The sequence below is a fragment of the Somniosus microcephalus genome, chromosome 17, assembly GCF_052327205.1.
Source record: "Somniosus microcephalus isolate GS21.2 chromosome 17, FLI_Smic_1.0, whole genome shotgun sequence".
Lineage (NCBI taxonomy): Eukaryota > Metazoa > Chordata > Chondrichthyes > Squaliformes > Somniosidae > Somniosus > Somniosus microcephalus.
This window is the reverse complement of record NC_141003.1, coordinates 68450259-68469929: the sequence shown is the minus strand read 5'-3', so window position 1 is coordinate 68469929 and position 19671 is coordinate 68450259. Positions and strand designations below refer to the sequence as shown.

Here is a 19671-nt window from a genome sequence, read left to right as displayed (position 1 = left end):
TTCATAACTTTTGTTCTACTTCCCTGCTGTATCTCAAAGTAGTATTCCAGGATTGTTTTGTCTCTTGTATTAACTGATTAACTGTCTTTCAAGGATGAGATGTCCCAGATATAACAGAAGGTCTCTATTGCATAAGTACACCTGTGACAGAGACTGTAGGTCCCACATTGGACTCATCAGTCACCTGAGAACTCATTTTTAATGTGGAAGCTAGTCATCCTCGGTTCCGAGGGACTGCCTAAGAAGAATCCCAGTTTAGTTGTTCCTCATAACTTATTCCTCTAGCATCGGAGATTTATCTAGTGGCTTTGCACTTTGTAACCGCAAGGGCTTGGATGCCCTCTTTGTTGTGACCAGTACTGTATGTGGTACTTAAGGTGTAACTTGACTGAATTGTGTACTACTTTGGCACGATTTATGGGGATTTGCTTTGAAGAGGATTCCCCTATCTAATGTCATTCCTGTGTTCTCGTTCTATACCAGCTGTTTAATGTCACTCTGGCACATTCACTGTATCCAAAATAGATGTTTATTTAATGCATAGATTATTGGTTTAAATGCAGGGGACCTAGCTGACGGGCAAGGTCCATAGTGCAGGACATGAAGGTTGAGAAAAGTAGGAGATGGTTTTCAAATTCAGAAGCAACGATTTAACTGGCACTTGGAGACATTGGCCCAGAATTTGTTGGAGCGGGACGTCTCGCGGCTTGCCCTGTTCGTTAGACTTTTTCCCCTCATCCTTCACCTGAAAAATTTGCGCTGCAAATTGCTGGAAGTGTGAGCTGATAATGGTGCAGCGAGGGCAACATGGCATCTAGGACCTTGGTGAACGACAGGACCAGCAGCCCTTAACCAATGTGACTTAATGATTGAGAAAGAAACAGGAACTACAGAGGAGATGGGGTGAATTAAAATCAAATCAGGTACAGAAAGAGAAATAATAGAGGGGAAATAAGATTAAATTAAGAGAGGGAAAAGTAAGAATTTCCTACCTGCAGGAATGAGATGTGACCGTTTCAATTCTTTTTATGGTTAAGGTTGAGTAGCATTGCAGGAACATAAATCATTTAATAGGTACTTACGCTGTTAAGTACCAGTCCTAACTTTCTGCGTGTGCTTAATTGGTAATTAATGTGCAAATGCAGCAATTTCTTGAAACTCATGGGGAGGTTGAAGGCAAGCTGCTGTTTTTGCGAGGCTAACGGCGGAGCAAAGCAAGCCATTCAGCAACTAGTGGCGATTCACAACTGACTGGGTATCTCTTCCTCGCCGCAAGTTTTCGCGACAATTTACAGATTAATAATGGCGTGCACATTAAACTCACTGTTATTTTGTCAGCAAATTCTGGCCCAGTGACTCGGATTGTCTTGGAGGGGGGAAAAAGCTCTAATGGATAATGTCAGCTAGCTCCTTACACTCAAGTTGCACAAATAGATCAAGCGAACCACAATAGCAGTTCCCTGAGTGTGTGGGTCACAGGCTGTGGTATCACAGGGTGCAGTGTCTTGGTTTGTGCCAGCTGTTGTCATGTTAGATGCCTGTACTCTGTATGCTTTGCAATGCTTGATGTGTAAAGACTCCTACCTTGAAGGATTATTCATCGCATAATCATTGCTGGTTTAGCAAGCGATCACTAGTTTGATTGCTGAGAAATAATAACAACCATTTATATATTACAGGATGTTAAACAGTCATTCTGCTAATCTGTTTAATTTTTAAAATGTGCGTACTGATGGATGAGATCTTCTTTAATGGAATGAGGGCGAGGCCTGAGTGGCGCGCTGTGATATTGATGGGTTGCTGCAAAAGCTTTAAGTGGTACAAGATTTACAGTTTAAAAGGCTTTTTAAACCACCTTGCTCGTTCTGCATTCAAGGTGTTTCCCAAAGAATGCAATGTGACATTTTGACAGCTGTGCAGTTCTGTAAATGAAGTGGGAGAGGACGAAGTGAATGAGCAGAATGTTTTGAAACATTCACTGTTGTGTACTATTTCACGTTTGTACAGCATCCGTGGGCAATTGCATAGCAGATCTACAATTACAGTAATTTTGTTGCAGTAATGATGACAGCCTGCTGAGATTCAGACCCCTGTTCATTCGCTCCTGAGTTCCCCTTTCCCTCTTTAATTCCTTTAAGATAGTTATCGCGATGGAGCACTGCCAAAAATCATTGTTCAGATAATATCTGAAGGAAAAACATCTAAGATAAGGCTGCAGATTCTGTGTGACTGTGTACAACAAAGAACCAGGCCTTGCGTGGTGAAATACTGAGAATAGGAGTTTCCATACACCTTCTCGAATATTTTTTACTCTAATGCTAATACTTAAACATCACAATATTTGAGATGTTGCAATGCAGATACAGCAATACTGAAGCCGTTGAAGCAGTTGTGGCATTTGTTACAGGTCACATATCTTGTACCGACCTCCTTTATGGTTCAATGTAACCTCATCATGAAAATGAAAAAGATTATCCTCCCGAGAGCTCAGTAAATCCATTGCCTGCTGTGGTGTTGAGATGTACCACAAATTACACTTATTTAGAACCCTTAATGTAGATAGAACCATGGTAAAAACGGGGTTCAAGAAGGCTTTTAAAATTGAGGGGAAAAGTAGGTGGCAAAGGGAATCGGGAAGGGAGTTCCCTTTCTATTCATTCTCCCTCTCCATGTGGAATAGTTAGCAACCTTTTTTCATATTAATGATAGATTGATTTCTGCAGTAAATCTATGTACTATATTCATTTGTTTGCTATTAAATACATTTTCTTAATTTAAATATAAAATATGGTCTTAAGATGTGATGCACGTGTTCTATCGTGCACTAAAGACTAGAGGCAGATCCTGTGAACACAATATAATTTCAGTAGTTAAATGTGACACACAGGTTGTTCTGTTTGTTATCCAAGGTGCATTGCTGACAGTTTACCTAGTTATCAAGGTTAGTGATGATGCATACGGGAGCAAGGCGTGCCTTATGAGAACGATCTAAGGTATAACTGCTGAGAAGCCTACAGTAAGGAGGGCAGAAAAGTCCCAAAGCATAATGGTGGGTTTGAAACTCAACTCTGGGTTGAACAGGGCACCACGGTTTATGCATGGCCTTATTCAGCCTCAATGAGTGCGTGGCTGAAGAAAGGGATGGTATCAGTGGCAGGGGGTGCAAATGATGGCTCAAGTCATCTTGATGTTCCGTTGAAGGAAATTTTAACTCAACTTTGTCAGTCAGGCAGTTTGACAGTACAGAGGCGGTCAAGGGAAGAACTGGTGGTGTTAGCGTGCATCAGGAAGTTGGCCCTGTGCCTTTGGATGATGGCACTGGGGTACTGAATATACACCCTCAAAGCCGCCTTGAAAAAGTGTAACATCCCCACCGACACTTGGGAATCCCTGGCCCAAGACCGCACAAAGTGGAGGAGAAGCATCCGGGAAGGCGCCGAACACCTCGAGTTTCTTCGCTGGGAGCAAGCAGAAGCCAAACGCAAGGAGCGCCCGTTAACCCAAGCACCCCACCCCTTCAACCACCGTCTGCCCCACCTGTGACAGAGACTGTGGGTCCCGCATTGGACTCATCAGTCACCTGCAAACTCATTTTTAATGTGGAAGCAAGTCATCCTCGGTTCCCGAGGGACTACCTAAGAGAAGAAAAAGAAACTGAATGAGGAAGAGAAAGGGGGTCAAGAATAGATATTTGGGGAGCTCCAGAGGGGATGGGGGAAGAGCAGGCATTGTTGGATATGTATTGGAACCGGAGGAGTGAGATCTTGCAAGGGCAGTTTTGCAAAATTGAACACGGAGTGGTGATGGAGGGAGATGGTGTCGCTGACGATATCAAATGCAACAGATGTCACCACGGATTTAATTTGTGACTTGGTCAGGGCAGATTGAGGGAAATGGAATTTTGGATGAGGTGGGTCTGAAGTTGGCATGTTCAGGGATCTTTAAAGAGGATAAGGAGGAAAGAGATTGGGTGGTGGTTGGCCAAGACGGGCACATTAAAGATAGACTTTTTAAGGAGGAGGGTGATGGTTTTAATAGTGAAAGGGATGATGCCTTTGCAAAGGGACCTTTTTTAATCTAAAATAAAAACAGAAAATGCTGGAATTACTCAGCTGGTCAGGCAGTATCTGTGGATTGAGAAACAGAGTTAAGCTTCAGGTCAGTGACCTTTCATCAGAACTTTTTTTATTTGGATCTGAGTGACACAGGCAAGATTGCATTTATTACACATTCCTAGTTGCTCGGAGAAGGTGGTGGCTTGCTCTGCTACTGCAGAGACCAATAAGAGGCAACCACATAATGTGGACTAGATTCACATGTAGGCCTACCTGCGTAGGGGTGGCAAGTTCTTTCCCTGAAGGGCATCAGTGCACCAGTTAAATGTTTAATGACAATCTGACAGCTTTCATGGTTATTTTAGCTTCTGCTAGCCCACAGTTACTAAATTCATTGATTCAATTTAGCACGGTGGGATTTTAACTCTGCCTCTGGGTTACTAGTCCAGTACCGTAACTACTACACTACTGTACCCATAATGTTGGTGTGCATGATGGTCAGGTAAGATATATTTGAGTGGTTAGAGGTTTGGTGACTATGCGTAGATAGATCAAGGACTGAAGCTAGGACCTTGTAGATCAAAGAATGTCCCAGCTTCAGTCCATTGTCTGTGCTGTACCACCGGATCCCATCCAGTGTGGTTGAGGGTGCTATTTTTCATCTCTGTCACTTGACCGGAGAGGGGAAATATTTGCCAGGTTCCTTGCTGTTGGAATGTGAGTGGATGGCTAGTGAGAAAAGGATTGAACTTGACGGTCATGTCTTTTCTCTTGCTCACATTCTCTCTCCTGCCAGCCCACCAGCCCATGTTTACATAAGAGGAATGGCAGCTTGGATAAGATACTGGACAACCATTAGTGCAAATGAACCATAGTTCAAGATTAAGCCCCACGTTCCCCTTAGTACCCACCATAGACTGAGGGAAGACAACCTACCATTAGGTGAAGGTGATTGGCTTTGTGCAGTCGCCATGCTGTTTTTTGCCTTTTTATTGTGGGAGCAGCTTGAAGTGCGTATTGTTTCCCATAATGGCAGAGTGGAGATTGCGGAGCTGTGTTTGGATTTGCAGTGCGAACCCATGTTCGTACAGTGCCATACCACGTGTATACTGATATGCTTGTAAGTGATGTCTTGCAGAATAATTTACTAGAGTAGTAAACCGAGCATGATGATGTGGTTGGCAGCACACTGATGCAATTGTTCCACAAACTGTTGCAGATTTTATATTTGGGATCCTGCGTTATTACCTCACGTCAGCCTGGCTCAGTTGCCAGCAGTGTAGATTGAGTTATATTTGGGCCAAACTTATTTTTTTCCCTGATAAAAGCCCCATTACCTCCCTGTGGGAAAGAGCCTAGCATTCTACATAAGAAATAGAAGCAGGAGTAGGTGCCTATCTCGACTGATCAGGAACTTGGAATTGTGTAGATTGAACTTGCATCTCAGCTGTCTCTTGTGTATACTTTGCCTGTACTTTACCTCAGTTTAAATCACATTTGAAAGACGGCGCCTCTGACTGTAGCACTCCCTCAGTGGAGTGCATGCCTAGATTATGTACACCAGTGCTGGAGGTGGGGCTTGATCCCACAACCATCTGAGCTGAGAGTATTACCACTGAGCCAAACTGACATGCGATAATAACTCTTAAGATCCATATTCAAGCTAATCTTGGCTGCAGTATAAAATTGTTGACGTTACAATCTGATGAAGTGGGGAGGAGGCCCTTGCTTTAGTAGAACTTAATGTATAATTTTCAATTTGTATATTCATACACTCACACTCACCCCTCGTTCTCCAGGTTTTACTCTGGGAACTAGGCACAGACATCACAGAAAATAATTTAAGGAACATGCAAGTGATTTTGAGAGCAAAAGCCAATGTGATGTGTTCCGTAGTGCAACAAATATTGTGTGTGAGAATGAGTGTGTGACTACATGGAAGGGAGCAAAAGAATGACCCTCTTCCCGAAAGATGATATTTCACAAGTGATTACACTCCTCAGATCATAAAGCACGGAATGAGAAAGGGTCATTTAGTAGCTCGTCCTTTACTAACAATTTTCTCTGATGCGCCCAACTTCATTTTATATCCTAAGGATGCTTCGTGCTGCTTATCCCCTACCTCCTTTTCCCAAAAGTTAATTGTGCAAAACTTTAGGGTCTCTATCTTGCCCAGCAACCTTCATTATTCATCTTTGGTTGTTTTTCTATGACCTGACCTGACATTACTCTCCAATAAAATAGTCAGCACATCATTACAGTTCATTCACTGCTTATTACTGTGTGTTTGTGTGGTCACATGTTAATCACTTTCTTCCCTGAGCAAAGGGATTGACTGTTATTGATGGAGAGACAAACCTAATGGAGATGCCACAATCTATTTGTGTATGTGTGTTTTTTACCTGAACAGAATGTAATTTGCTTTTGACTGTGTCACTTGGGAGTTAGTGGCTCGGTTAACATGTAGAAAAGTTTTTATGTAGCGCACATTTTCTGTTCACTGTATAGGTAACACCTCTTATGTTTGAGCGTGCAGAATCCCTGCTAAACTAACCAAGTGGTAATGGGGTCCCTGGACATACCTTGCTTTGTACTTAAAATGGTTTCTCTTAGAAATGAAAGGCTTGTGAGTGACTGTTTCCCTACCTTTTTTGCAGTAACATCGCAGAAGCCCTAGTGAGTAAAGGTCTTGCCACAGTGATCCGTTATCGGCAAGATGATGATCAGCGGTCTTCTCACTATGATGAACTACTTGCTGCAGAGGCCAGGTAAGATGGCTATTGAAATTCTTTAAAAAATGTATAAAATATGCTTTCTGATGGGAAGCAATAATGATGTTGGACGTGATGTGAAAATTCTAATTTCATTTAAAATGTGTAATTGGAATTAAAGTACGAGTATTGACTTAATGAAGCAGTAATTGGAATGTAGGAGTGCAGTGGGTTGAAACAAGCTGTTTGGAGAACAAGCTGCAGGTTTTTTTATCTTCATCTGCTAGCTCAATATTCATTTACAGTGTTTATATATTTTTTTAAATTCTAAAGAATTTAGTGATGTTTTCTTTCATGACTGAGATCCCATGAGATTGGAACAGCTGTCAATAAGAGTGAAGTAATTTCGACTGAGTCTGTTACTTTGCTTTCACACCATTGCCTCTGACCACTAAAGTTGCGGGTCACAAGCAACAACAACTACTACTTGCATTTATATAGGGCCTTCAACGTAGTAAAATGCCCCCAGGCGCTTCACAGGAAAATAATCAGACAACAATCGACACCGAGCCAATGAAGGAGACATTACAATGGTCAAAGAGGTAAGTTGTCTTAAAGGAAGAGAGAGAGGTGGAGAGATTCAGGGAGGGAATTCCAGAGCTTAAGACCTGGACAGCTGAAGGGATGTTTTCAACTGTGCTTTAAAGGAGGCGAGGTTTGAGGAGGGGGGAATTTGAATCGTTGAGTATACTCAAGACTGAGATCGATGGATTTTTCAACATCAAGGGATAAAGAGATAGGCCGGGAAAGTGGAGTTGAGGTAGATCATCAGCCATGATCTTATTGAATGGGGGAGCAGGCTTGAGGGGCTGAATGACCGTCTCCTCTTCCTATTTCTTATGTTCCCACCTTGCCCTATATATTGAGGTGTTTTCCTAGAATAAAACCGGCATAAGAGAAGGCCATACATCCAGCTTGCGCTCATCCCTTGTTGCGCTAACTCTGCCATCACGTCATCTACTGTGGGACCTTGATTCTCTGCCATAATGGTGAAGCCGTCACCCCTGTGCATGATGGGAATTTGAAATGAGAGAGATGAGCTGTTCAGGATGAGTGAAAGAGAATGTACAGATAAAAATCTGTTTGTTTCAGAAAACTGTTTGTTTTCATGTCTTTTATTGACCTATTAAGCTGAGAAACTATTTAATAAGAGAATGCAAGGAGAGCTGTGGGTAACAAGGATCAGGCGGCATGCTGTCATTTGGGAGAGAATACTGGAAGAAAAGGACTTGAGTACCAGCAAGAGTACATGGGCAGCAGTTAAGATAAAGCTCTTGCACATAATGGCACTACAGCTTCCTACACTCTGCTCTGCTGGTCTCTGAACTTCTGTATACTGGTCTCCTAATTCATGCAAACATCTTGCAGATAAGATGTCAAACCAATAATGGGAGTGTGGGTAATAGTGTTTGTATTTTGAATAACTTCAATGTTTCCTTTACTTGATAAGTTATTCTAACTTCCTGATGCATGTCCTAAATAAACTTGTAATTCATTTCCATTGATGTTTCTGGTTCTACTTGGTTTGAAGTAGGAATCTAGCTATACCATATTATTTTAATATGTTTGATTCTTCAATGATATCAGCTATGGGGAGGTGCCAAATGGAGGCTGGGTGCTTCCCCATAGGAAAGAAAGCAAAATTGGAGGGAAATGTGTCTTGTCATGCTCTTCACAACTTGCTGAGCATGGTTCCTGGTTTTGGGTGGGGGGCGGGCGGGTTGTGACTGGGAAACAGATCAACAAGGTGAATGCATAGAACGGGTGTGCATGGAGAATTTTGCATGTATTTGATATGCCTATCAATTAGTCCAATAAAAGGCGACGAGTTAAGAACGTAACTGAAGGTTTTTATTGGCTAAATAACAGAGCCCACCCTCGTGGGTGATCCGATCCAACAGGGAGGAATACTAGCCAGTCAGCTACCTTTATACCTGGGCAGGTAATGGGCGGAGTCGGAGGTGGTCAGCCCAGGTATAACAGTGCGACAAGAGGCGACCTCGTGTAGTGATGTGACAGTGAGAACAGTGAGAACAATATACAGTGATAACTATAACAGTGGTTTACCACATTCACCCCTTGTTTAGATTAGAGTCCGGCGGGGTGAAGTGTATTACCAGCTCTGGTATGTCAGTCTGTCCGGAGGCTTCGTTAGCCTCTCCGATCGTCGCAGCGGCGGTGTTACATTATCCGGTGTTAAAGCTGGTGTCTGCGTAGTCGGCAAAGGCTCGTGGGGTTCCGGCATGCCGTCTACCTCGGCTGGACTCGGGGGGTTGGGAGGGGGGGGGTGAGGGTGCGAGGTCTCGTAAGGAGACAGTGTCCTCCCGTCCGTCTGGGTAAGCCACATAGGCGTACTGGGGGTTGGCGTGCAGGAGGCTCACCTTCTCGACCAGGGGGTCCGTTTTATGGGCCCTCACGTGCTTTCGCAGCAAGACGGGTCCCGGAGAGGTCAGCCAGGTTGGTAGGGTGGTTCCCGTAGTCGACTTCCTGGGGAAGACAAACATTCGGGCATGGGGGGTGGTGTTAATGGCAGTGCAAAGTAGTGACCGGATGGAGTGCAGCGCAATCGGTAGGACCTCTTGCCAGCGGGAGGTTGGGAGGCCCTTAGACTTTAAGGCTAAGAGGGTGGCCTTCCATACCGTCGCGTTCTCTCTTTCCACCTGGCCGTTCCCTCGGGGGTTGTAGCTGGTGGTCCTGCTTGCTGCAATACCCCTCTCCAATAGGAACTGACGAAGTTCCTCGCTCATGAAGGAGGCGCCCCGGTCACTATGTATATAGTTCGGGAACCCGAACAAGGCGAAGAGTTTGTTCAGGCATTTAATGACCGTGTTACTGGTCATGTCTGGGCAGGGGAAGGCAAAGGGGAAACGGGAGTACTCATCAACGATGTTGAGGAAGTACACATTACGGTCGGATGACGGTAGGGGCCCCTTGAAGTCGATGCTCAGACGCTCGAAGGGGCGGGTGGCCTTGATCAGGCTTGCTCTGTCCGGCTTATAGAAGTGCGGTTTGCACTCAGCACAGATCTGGCAGTTCCTGGTCATGGTCCTGACCTCCTCGATGGAGTATGGCAGGTTGCGGGCCTTAATGAAATGGTAGAGTCTGGTGACTCCGGGGTGGCAGAGGTCATTGTGGAGGGTCTGAAGTCTATCACTTTGCGCGCTGGCGCATGTAATGCGTGAAAGAGCATCAGGGGGGTCGTTCAGTTTACCGGGCCGGTACAAGATCTCATAATCATAGGTGGAAAGCTCGATTCTCCACCTCAAGATTTTGTCGTTCTTGATCTTGCCCCTCAGCTTGTTATTAAACATGAAGGCAACCGAGCGTTGGTCGGTGAGGAGGGTAAATCGTTTGCCTGCCAAGTAGTGCCTCCAGCGCCGTACTGCCTCCACAATTGCCTGGGCTTCCTTCTCGACCGACGAGTGTCGGGTCTCGGGGCCCTGTAGGGTCCTTGAGAAGAAGGCTACCGGCCTACCCTCCTGGTTAAGGGTAGCGTACTAGGGCGAAGTCGGATGCATCGCTCTCCACTTGGAAGGGGATTGACTCATCCACTGCGTGCATTGTGGCCTTGGCTATGTCTCCCTTAATGAGGGAGAAGGCCGCGCACGCCTCTTCCGTGAGGGGGAAGAATGTGGTTTTCAGGAGGGGTCTGGCTTTGTCCGCATAATTGGGTACCCATTGGGCATAGTAGGCGAAAAGCCCCAGGGTTCTCCTAAGTGCTTTTGGACAGTGGGGGAGGGGTAGCTCCATGAGGGGGCGCATTCTTTCGGGGTCGGGGCCGATGACTCCGTTCTCTACTACACAGCCAAGGATGGCAAGGCGCGCTGTGTTAAACACGCATTTCTCCTTATTGTAGGTGAGGTTCAGCCGTTGGGCCGTACGGAGGAATTTCTCCAGATTCACGTCATGGTCCTGCCGGTTGCGGCCGCAGATGGTGACGTTATCGAGATAGGGGAAAGTGGCCTGTAGTCCGTTCTGGTCAACCATCCGGTCCATCTCCCGTTGGAAAACCGAGACCCCGTTGGTGACACCAAAGGGGACCCTAAGGAATTGGTAGAGGCGGCCATTCGCCTCGAAGGCGGTGTACTGGCTGTCCTCCGGGCTGATGGGGAGTTGGTGGTAGGCCGACTTGAGGTCGATGGTCGAGAATACGCGGTATTGTGCAATCTCATTGACCATGTCCGATATGCGGGGGAGGGGGTATGCGTCCAGCTGGGTGTATCTGTTTATGGTCTGGCTGTAGTCGATAACCAGGCGATTTTTGTCGCCGGTCTTGACTACCACCACCTGGGCACGCCAGGGGCTGCTGCTCCCCTCAATAATGCCCTCTTTCAGGAGTCGCTGCACCTCAGAGCTAATGAAGGCTCTGTCCCCAGCGCTGTACCGCCTGCTCTTAGTAGCGACAGGTTTGCAGTCGGGGGTGAGGTTAGCGAACAGGGAAGGTGGCGGTACCTTGAGGATGGATAGGCTGCAGGTGTTACGCGGTGGGCGGTTTAACTTTCGCTGGTTGTCGACTGTGAGTGGGGGGAGGGGTCCACCGTATGCTAGGGTTACACTTTGGAGGTGGGATTGGAAGTCCAGCCCTAGTATGACGGCAGCGCACAGCTGGGGGAGTACGAGGAGTTTAAAATTTTTATACTCTGTCCCTTTAACCGACAATGTCACGACACAGTAGCCGCTGATGTCTGTGGCGTGCGACCTCGATGCCATCGAGATGCGGCTGCGCGTTGGCAGGACGGGGAGGGAGTAGTGGCTCACCGTGTCTGGGTGGATGAAGCTCTCCGTGCTTCCGCTGTCGAACAGGCAGGTCGTGGCGTGGCCGTTGACTTTGATGTCCATCATTGCTCCTTGCTGTTGCTGTTCATTATCAGACATCTTTAAAATTTAGCCAATAAAATTGATATGCCTATCAATTAGTCCAATAAAAGGCGACGAGTTAAGAACGTAACTGAAGGTTTTTATTGGCTAAATAACAGAGCCCACCCTCGTGGGTGATCCGATCCAACAGGGAGGAATACTAGCCAGTCAGCTACCTTTATACCTGGGCAGGTAATGGGCGGAGTCGGAGGTGGTCAGCCCAGGTATAACAGTGCGACAAGAGGCGACCTCGTGTAGTGATGTGACAGTGAGAACAGTGAGAACAATATACAGTGATAACTATAACAGTGGTTTACCACAGTATTTTCACAATTTACTTTCATTTTAATGGTGCCATTGTTCCATACAAGTCTGCTTGTATATGCTAGCTGGTAAAGAGAATCTGGCTTTAATCCATGGCCTGCTTTCCCTTCCATAGAGTCTTGACATTTAGGTCAAAGTTGCAGGAGAAACGATCAGCTAACGTCAACCACAGGCTCAGCCAGCCGATGAGTGACTCCACTGAATCGACAGAGATTGACATCCTTTTATTGCGCCAAGATGCTGATCCTAAAGCTGTCACTCATTTTGTAACCGTGCTGGCTGAGAGCTCTGGTCATGTCCTGTTCTCAGTGAAGATCCAAGTGGAATCTTTCTCTGTTTGTTCCTCGCAAGTCTTGCAATTTCGACCCAAAGTCAGGCAGGGTTTCAGCCAAAAGGCGCCAGCAGCTTATTGTGAAGGAGGGAGCATGGAGAAATAAATGTGCCACAGGCAGGCACTTTATCAATAGAAAATTTTATTGAACATGGCACTAAAAATTCATGTTTAAATAAGCCCCAAGGGTGGCTAAAATTTAGTACCTAATTAAAGTTTCTCATTCTTGAGCTAAAGATAATACACTGCTGTATGTTCTTATTTGAAATCTTTCTTTGTATTTGTCCAGGGGATCCCTTAGAGTGGAAATCTCAACATCAGCAAGGTCGTTATGTGCCCAATTAAGGTGCAGAATAATGGATATCTGGTGTGAGTTACAGGCTGTAATCTAATTGAGGGATTCCAATGGTTTATAGATGTAATAATAGATACCTAGTAGAAACTAAAACACTGCTGTTCTCCTCAGTGTTCAGATGTGGCATAAATGAGTCCAGCAAAACTTTGATGGCTAATTATTTGAGCCCTAGGTTTTTGAAATATATATACCTGTACTGTGAATTGCATGAGCATGGTTTTGTTCATTTGTTACTTTTGCTGATCAGTAAATGTTGCCGTGTGCATTCTACACAGAAGGATTAGCATGCAACGCTTGGGTATTAATCATCAATTTACTCACCAATAACCTGCTCACTGATTCCCAGTTTGGGTTCCGCCAAGACCACTCGTCTCCCGACCTCATTATAGCCTTGGCCCAAACATGGGCAAAGGAGCTGAATTCCAGAGCGGTGAGAATGACTGCCCTTGACATCAAGGCAGCATTTGACCGAGTGTGGCATCAAGGAGCCCTAGTAAAACTGAAGTCAATGGGAATTGGGTGGGAACTCTCCACTGGCTGGAGTCATACCTAGCACAAAGCAAGATGGTTGTGGTGATTGAAGGTCAATCATCACAGCCCCAGGACATTCTTGCAGGGCAGTGTCCTAGGCCCAACCACCTTCAGTTGCCTAATCAATGATCTTCCCTCCAACATAAGGTCAGAAATGGGGATGTTCGCTGATGACTGCAGAGTGTTCAGTGCCATTCACAACTCAAATAATGAAGCAGTCCATGCCTGTATGCAACAAGACCTGGACGACGTTCAGGCTTGGGATGATAAGTGACAGGTAACATTCGCGCCACAGAAGTGCCAGGCAATGACCATCTCCAACAAGCAAGAGTCTAACCACTGCTCCTTGACATTCAATGGCATTACCATTGCCGAATCCCCCACTATCAACATCCTGGGGGTCACCATTGGCCAGAAACTTAACTGGACAGCCACATAAATGAGCAGGTCAGAGGCTAGGTATTCTGCAGCGATTGTCTCACCTCCTGACTCCCCAAAGCTTTTCTACCATCTACAAAGCATAAGTAAGGAGTGTGATGGAATACTTTCCACTTGCCTGGATGCTCGACACCATCCAGGACAAAGCAGCCCACTTGATTGGCACCCCATCCACCACCTTAAACATTCACTCCCTCCACCACTGGCGTACCGTGGCTACAGTATGTACTGTCTACAAGATGCACTGCAGCAACTCGCCAAGGCTTCTTCGGCAGCACATCTCAAACCCCTGACCTCTTCCACCCAGAAGGACAAGGGCAGCAGGCTCTTGGGAACACCACCACCTCCAAGTCACACACCAACCTGACTTAGAAGTATGTTGCCGATCCTTCATCATCACTGGGTCAAAATCCTGGAACTCCCTCCCTAACAGCACTGTGGCAGTACCTTCACCACATGGACTGCAGCGGTTCAAGGCGGCGGCTCACCACCACTTTCTCGAGGGCAATTGGGGATGGGCAATAAATGCTGGCCTTGCCAGCGACACCCAGATCCCATAAACAAATTTTAAAAAAAAATTTGCAACCAGGGAATGTGATGTGTGTATTTAACTTTTAACAACTATGCAAATTATAATCTTATAATATATGGGGGATTTCTTCCCTTGTCCTCGCTCTTGAAAGTGCTGAGGCTGGGGCACGGTTCCCTCAGTGGTAATAGCTCTCCAGCACTTTGCCAAATAGCCATTCTTCACACGGTGTGTATGTTGATGTGCACCTGATTTTTTGGGGGGGTTGCGGGTGGGTTTGTGGAAGAGTTGCATTTCAGCTGAGCTCGTACCCTCATGTACCACTTTTTAGCACTGGTTACTGGATAGTCATTTAGGAATAGTAGCCCTGGCTGCCACTTTTTTTCCTTCTCCCCATCCCTATCCACAACAGAATTCAAGTTAACTAGGAAGTTAGTGTAATTCTTGTACGTCCCATGTTCTACAAAACTAATTTGGAATACTCTGACCAATCCAGGAGGCCATTGCTTGCTGGGCATCCCTCCCAGTCCTTATATTGGCCAGAATGATTTCCTTAAAATGAGTATACTATCTGGTAAGAGAACAGGTCAGTGGGTTTAGTTGTGTATTACTCTAACAAAAAGCTAGCATAGATATGGTGGGCTAATTGGCCATCTTTGCTATAGCCTTATATTTTATGTTTGCTTCTAATCTGGATCCTTCAGATGGCTTTTGCTGACCTGAGCCTATTTGGATGGGCAGAATAAGCTACCGATAACAGGAGGGCAGGCGTTCCCCAACTGCTATCATTACTACTGGTGGCACAAGACCAGGCAATAGTAGTATGGGTGGAGGCCCCACCAAATCATCCCTGGATGTGATGGGGCAAGAGCGCTGCTACCCCTCCTCATTGTGTTCTGAAATCCTAAGCAATGGTAGTATCACTCACTGGGTCTATCTGCGTTCAAAATTTTGTGAAAGTAGTGCACTGATGTCACGTTGACTGGGTATTGCGTTCACCGATGACACTGTGGGGGTAAATAAGTTTGGGGGAAATTACTGGTTTTCAATAAAGGAAGGGCATAGATTTCTGATTGCAGTTGAGGTGAGCATCATTGGAATAATGTTTTGAGCGTAAGGACCCCCCTCCCATCACAGTTTGTTGTTTATTTATTATCTTGCCTGTTGGAGGAGTTGTAAACAATAGTTGTATCTGTCTAGCAACTACTAAAATTGCAATTTTAAGACTTGTTGCACTTGTCTGTGTTTAACCCCATTATGGCAAGTGTTGTCCCAAAAAGAGTGTTGAAATCAAACTTTTAATACGCAGTTGACTCCAAAAAGGGTATAATTGGTATGAGCAAAAGTCTTCCTGAAGCTTTCTGTTGACTGTTTGACAGTGCAATCATGTACAAGATGATACAGAAAGTGCCTATAAACCCAGAAATGCAGAACTCTTGAGCCACTGCTTGTATACCTGCCCCAGATGGACAGAAAACTGACATTGGTATCCCCTTGTGGATGACCTGGCGTCCACAGGAAACTTATGTCCCACAAGGCTAGGAGAGTAGTGATCCTTTTACACTACCAAATAAGGCTGTTCCTGTCCAGGGAGGGAGAGCATCCTCCACAAGCCACTCTTCCTTCTCCTTCCTGCCCCCCTGCAGTCAGTTGTATCTTAGTGAGCTCCACTGTGCAATGCAGAGATCTCATTGCTGCTGATTGCAAATGTGCGGGTCTGATTCTCTGCATTTACTTTACAGGATCAGATGGCCATCAACCTGAAAAGTCAACTCTGTTTCTCTCTCCACAGAGGTTGCCTGACCACCTGAGTATTTCCAGCATTTTCTGTTTTCATTTCAGATTGTCAGTATTTGCAGTATTTTGCTTTTTGTATTGGTCTTAACCCAATGACTGTTCCATGGATCCACAATTTAATTTGATAAGTTGGGTTGTTTACACTATGAAGTGCAGAGGCTGTGGGCCAAGCTCCTGTAATGCAAATAGGCCTTTAGAGGGTTCATTGTCTCAGTCACATCTGCTAGTCATAGAGAGACATTATGGCGATGGGAGAGCAGGTTGGATGATCAACCGTGCTCCTGACTGAGAGTGTTCTGTGGCAAACCTTTTTAAAAAGTAAACAATTCAAGCCCAATTCTGTCGATGTTTGGGGTTGTGTGTGTATAAAGAAAGAAAGACTTGCATTTATAAAGCACCTTTCATGACCTCAAGGATGTCCCAAAGCACTTTACAGCCAATGAGTGCTTTTTGAAGTGTAGTCATTGTTGTAATGTAGGAAACATGGCAGCCAATTTGTGCACAGCAAGCTCCCACAAACAGCATTGTGATAATGACCAGATAATCTCTTTTTTAGTATTGTTGATTGAGGGATAAGTATTGGTCTGGACACCGGGGATAACTCCCCTGCTCCTCTTCGAAATAGTGTCATGGGATCTTATCCATCCATCTTAGAGGGCAGATGGGGCCTCTGTTTAATGTCTCATCTGAAAGATGACACCTCTGACAGTGCAGCACTCCCTCAGTACTGTACCGGAGTGTCAGCCTAGATTTTTGTGCTCCAGTCTCGAGTGGGACTTGAACCCACAACCTTCTGACTCCGGTGGGAGTACTGCCCACTGAGCCATGGCTGACATGCATGGTGGGACTGCAGTATTGTATTAGCCCTTCGACAGAGTGCATATATCAGGGCAGTGCATGAGGTGGTGATACAAATTTCGGATCTAATCTAGATATTCTCGGGTTCAGTGTCAATGGTTTATCCTATAAATGGACTCCGTGTTCATTACGTTTAGGAGTGTCCGTACTGCCCACTGTCTAGTTTTACACTAGTGTGACCTGGAGGTCTAATAGTGCACTGGATATCGTGATCCTTGCACATATGCCTCTCCAATCTTCTGACAGGCTGACTGATTAACACTTTAATGAGATGAGGCCGGATAGAAATTGTTACGCCACTTTTTTTTTACTGTCTGCTAGTGAATGCACAGAAATCACGCCTCACTGTAACTTAATTTCAGTCTCCCCTTATAACGAAGAAAATATACTACACTGTCCCCGTTAATGGGCTAAGTAACACTTTCGTTTAGTGAATTGATTCAGACTGAGGCTTGCTCCCTGTCTGGTTGGCTCTCTTCTTGAGGTGGGCCTTTACCTGTCCCTCTTGGGACATCTTACCAACTGACCTTGAATGCATGCTTCTTGGTCCTTTTGTTCCCTTTCTGGATAGGAAGTCAAGGGTTCTACCTCTGATCCTTCCTAGCTTTCTGGGTCCGGACACTGCCCAGCTGAGTTGCCAGTCAACCGACTAATGCTTATTGGAAGTGTCTGAAATGTGGTAATGATTCCCCTTTTGACCCTGATTGTTATGGATAGCACTTTCTATAGCTGGTTTATTTTAATGAGACCCCATTGTGATACCTGGTACCCTATTCAAACAGCTCACACACTCTACTGGGAAGGCAGAATATTGTAGCATTGCGAATTACCCTTTAAAATGAGTGTGACTTCCTATTAAAATATGTAGCTTAAATCAAAAATCCATCCTTGGCAAAGAGCCACTAATCCTTAATTATGATTGTTGGAGATGTGTTCTGCCCCTCCCGCCTGTACTTTATATTTACAAAACAAAAGCTCCAGCAGGGCTGCGCTACTGAGCTGCCTCTTGCAGAGACTAGATGGATTATTTAATTCTTGTGTATCCCTGCTAATATCATTTTCATACCTCATTTCACAAAGCGAGTTATGTAGTTAGCAGGGGTATTCATTTAACAGATGTGGAGTGAGTTAGTGAACTGTGGTCTCTGGTACAAAATCAGTGGGTGATTGTTAAATTATTACAGTCGAGTGCTCGTGAAATAGAGCTGAAATACCTCCTGTGTCACTAACATTGTGGTGTATATTCTCTTCAACTCCACATGGGCAGGGTTTGTCTTTTAAGATGTGGAGATTTATAATCCCAACTCCATTGAACCGAAAGTCCTCTACAGTCTATTCCCAGTTCAGTGTTAATTTATATTGTCTAATAGATCATTGTTTGTAACACCAAAATCTCTTTGGTCTGTATTTACATTACTTCAAATGATGGACAATTTCAAATTTTGTTAGTGCAAAGAATGACCTGATTTGCTAGGAGACTGTTTCCCTGATCAATCCTCATAAGCCCAGGTAGGATTGTTGTGCTGGTGTTTCTGGGGATGTGGGATGGGAGTGGGTTGGTGCTTGGGTTCTCCTCTTCCCTCCCCCTCGCCTTCCCATCAGAACACCGTGCTGGCGGGGTGATCTGCACCGTTGGTGTCAACTTTTTTTCCTCCACCAGACTTCTGGATGACTAGAGCCTGAGCTGCTTGGCCAGTTTGCATGCTTCCCATTCTACATACCATCCCCTTTCAGCTGTTCTCACACTCCCTTTGCCTTGCAAGTGCCTTTTATTTCTTTGACTTCTTTCATTATGGCTCCTTTGTCACCTGCGCAGATCACTTCTGCCATTTAACCATCTCCTGTTTTGCACATAAGCACTTTACAGTTCATTCTATTTCTTTGCGTGCGCGTGTGTGTGCGTGCGCGCGTGTGTGGTCATTGTGGTTGTTTTCATCCCTCCTGCTCCCTTGTTCTGTTCCTTTTTTCAATGGTGTTTTTCTGTAACATCTTCCAGTTGTGAGGAAGGGTTCTACACCCGCACATTGACTGACTTGTGTTCTTTCGACAGATGCTGTCTGGCCTGCTTGAGTATCTTCAGTGCTTTCTTTTTCTGTTTCAGTATTCCAGCATCTGCGGTATAGAATAAGTCCTATTCTGAAACAAAGTGAAAGTGTTACGTGCTGTAATTTAAATTTGCTGCAAAGTCAAATGCTTGAATGTCCAGCGCTACCCTTGAGTTTTTTTAATGCTTTGTTTTCTGTGAAGTTCTAAAGATAATTAGTAAATAAAGGTTCAGAGTTGCAACATGCCACGGCTTGAAAGGTTCTATTTGGTTCAGAACTATCCGAGAAGCCTTTTATTGCTTCGTTGAGGTGCAAGAGGCCGTAGCGAGGGGGAATAAATAGCAGAGCAGCTGTGGCAGTGCTTGTGGTGAGTCGGCAGATTCACTGTTACATTTTTTGTTCTCAGAATGTGGGTGTTGCTGGCAAGGCCAGTTGGAGGGATTTCTGGGGAGGGGGGGGCAAGGTTTAGCTGCGGGGGGGGGGGGGGTGGTGGTGGTGGTGGGGGCAGCCTTCCCTGAGCTTTGGTAGTGTGCTGAGGGCTAATGGACCATCTGGACACAGGAAATACAGGACAATTAGGTGGTGAAGAGAAGTGCCACCTACAGGAAACTTTGTGTTATCCGGAGGCTAAATGTCCGGCAAGCTCGAGCCACCGGCAAAAATCAGGAGCCGTTTTTTTTTCTTTTTGTTGCTTTTTTCTCAACAGTCAAGCTCTGCGAGGTCTGTAGCTAAGCAACAGCTTCAGCCAGAGACGCTTGCTGACTGTTTAGAAGCTGTTGC

The 19671-nt window shown here is 45.4% G+C and overlaps 1 protein-coding gene across 1 annotated transcript in view; it reads left to right on the top strand.

The window, feature by feature from the left end:
* The window catches only part of snd1 (staphylococcal nuclease and tudor domain containing 1), a 1037556-nt gene that overhangs the window by 262839 nt on the left and 755046 nt on the right, over positions 1-19671 (top strand). Inside the window, exon 13 of the mRNA XM_086010590.1 lies at positions 6713-6823. Coding sequence (XP_085866716.1) covers positions 6713-6823 — 111 coding nt within the window. The remainder of the gene's footprint in view (positions 1-6712; positions 6824-19671) is intronic.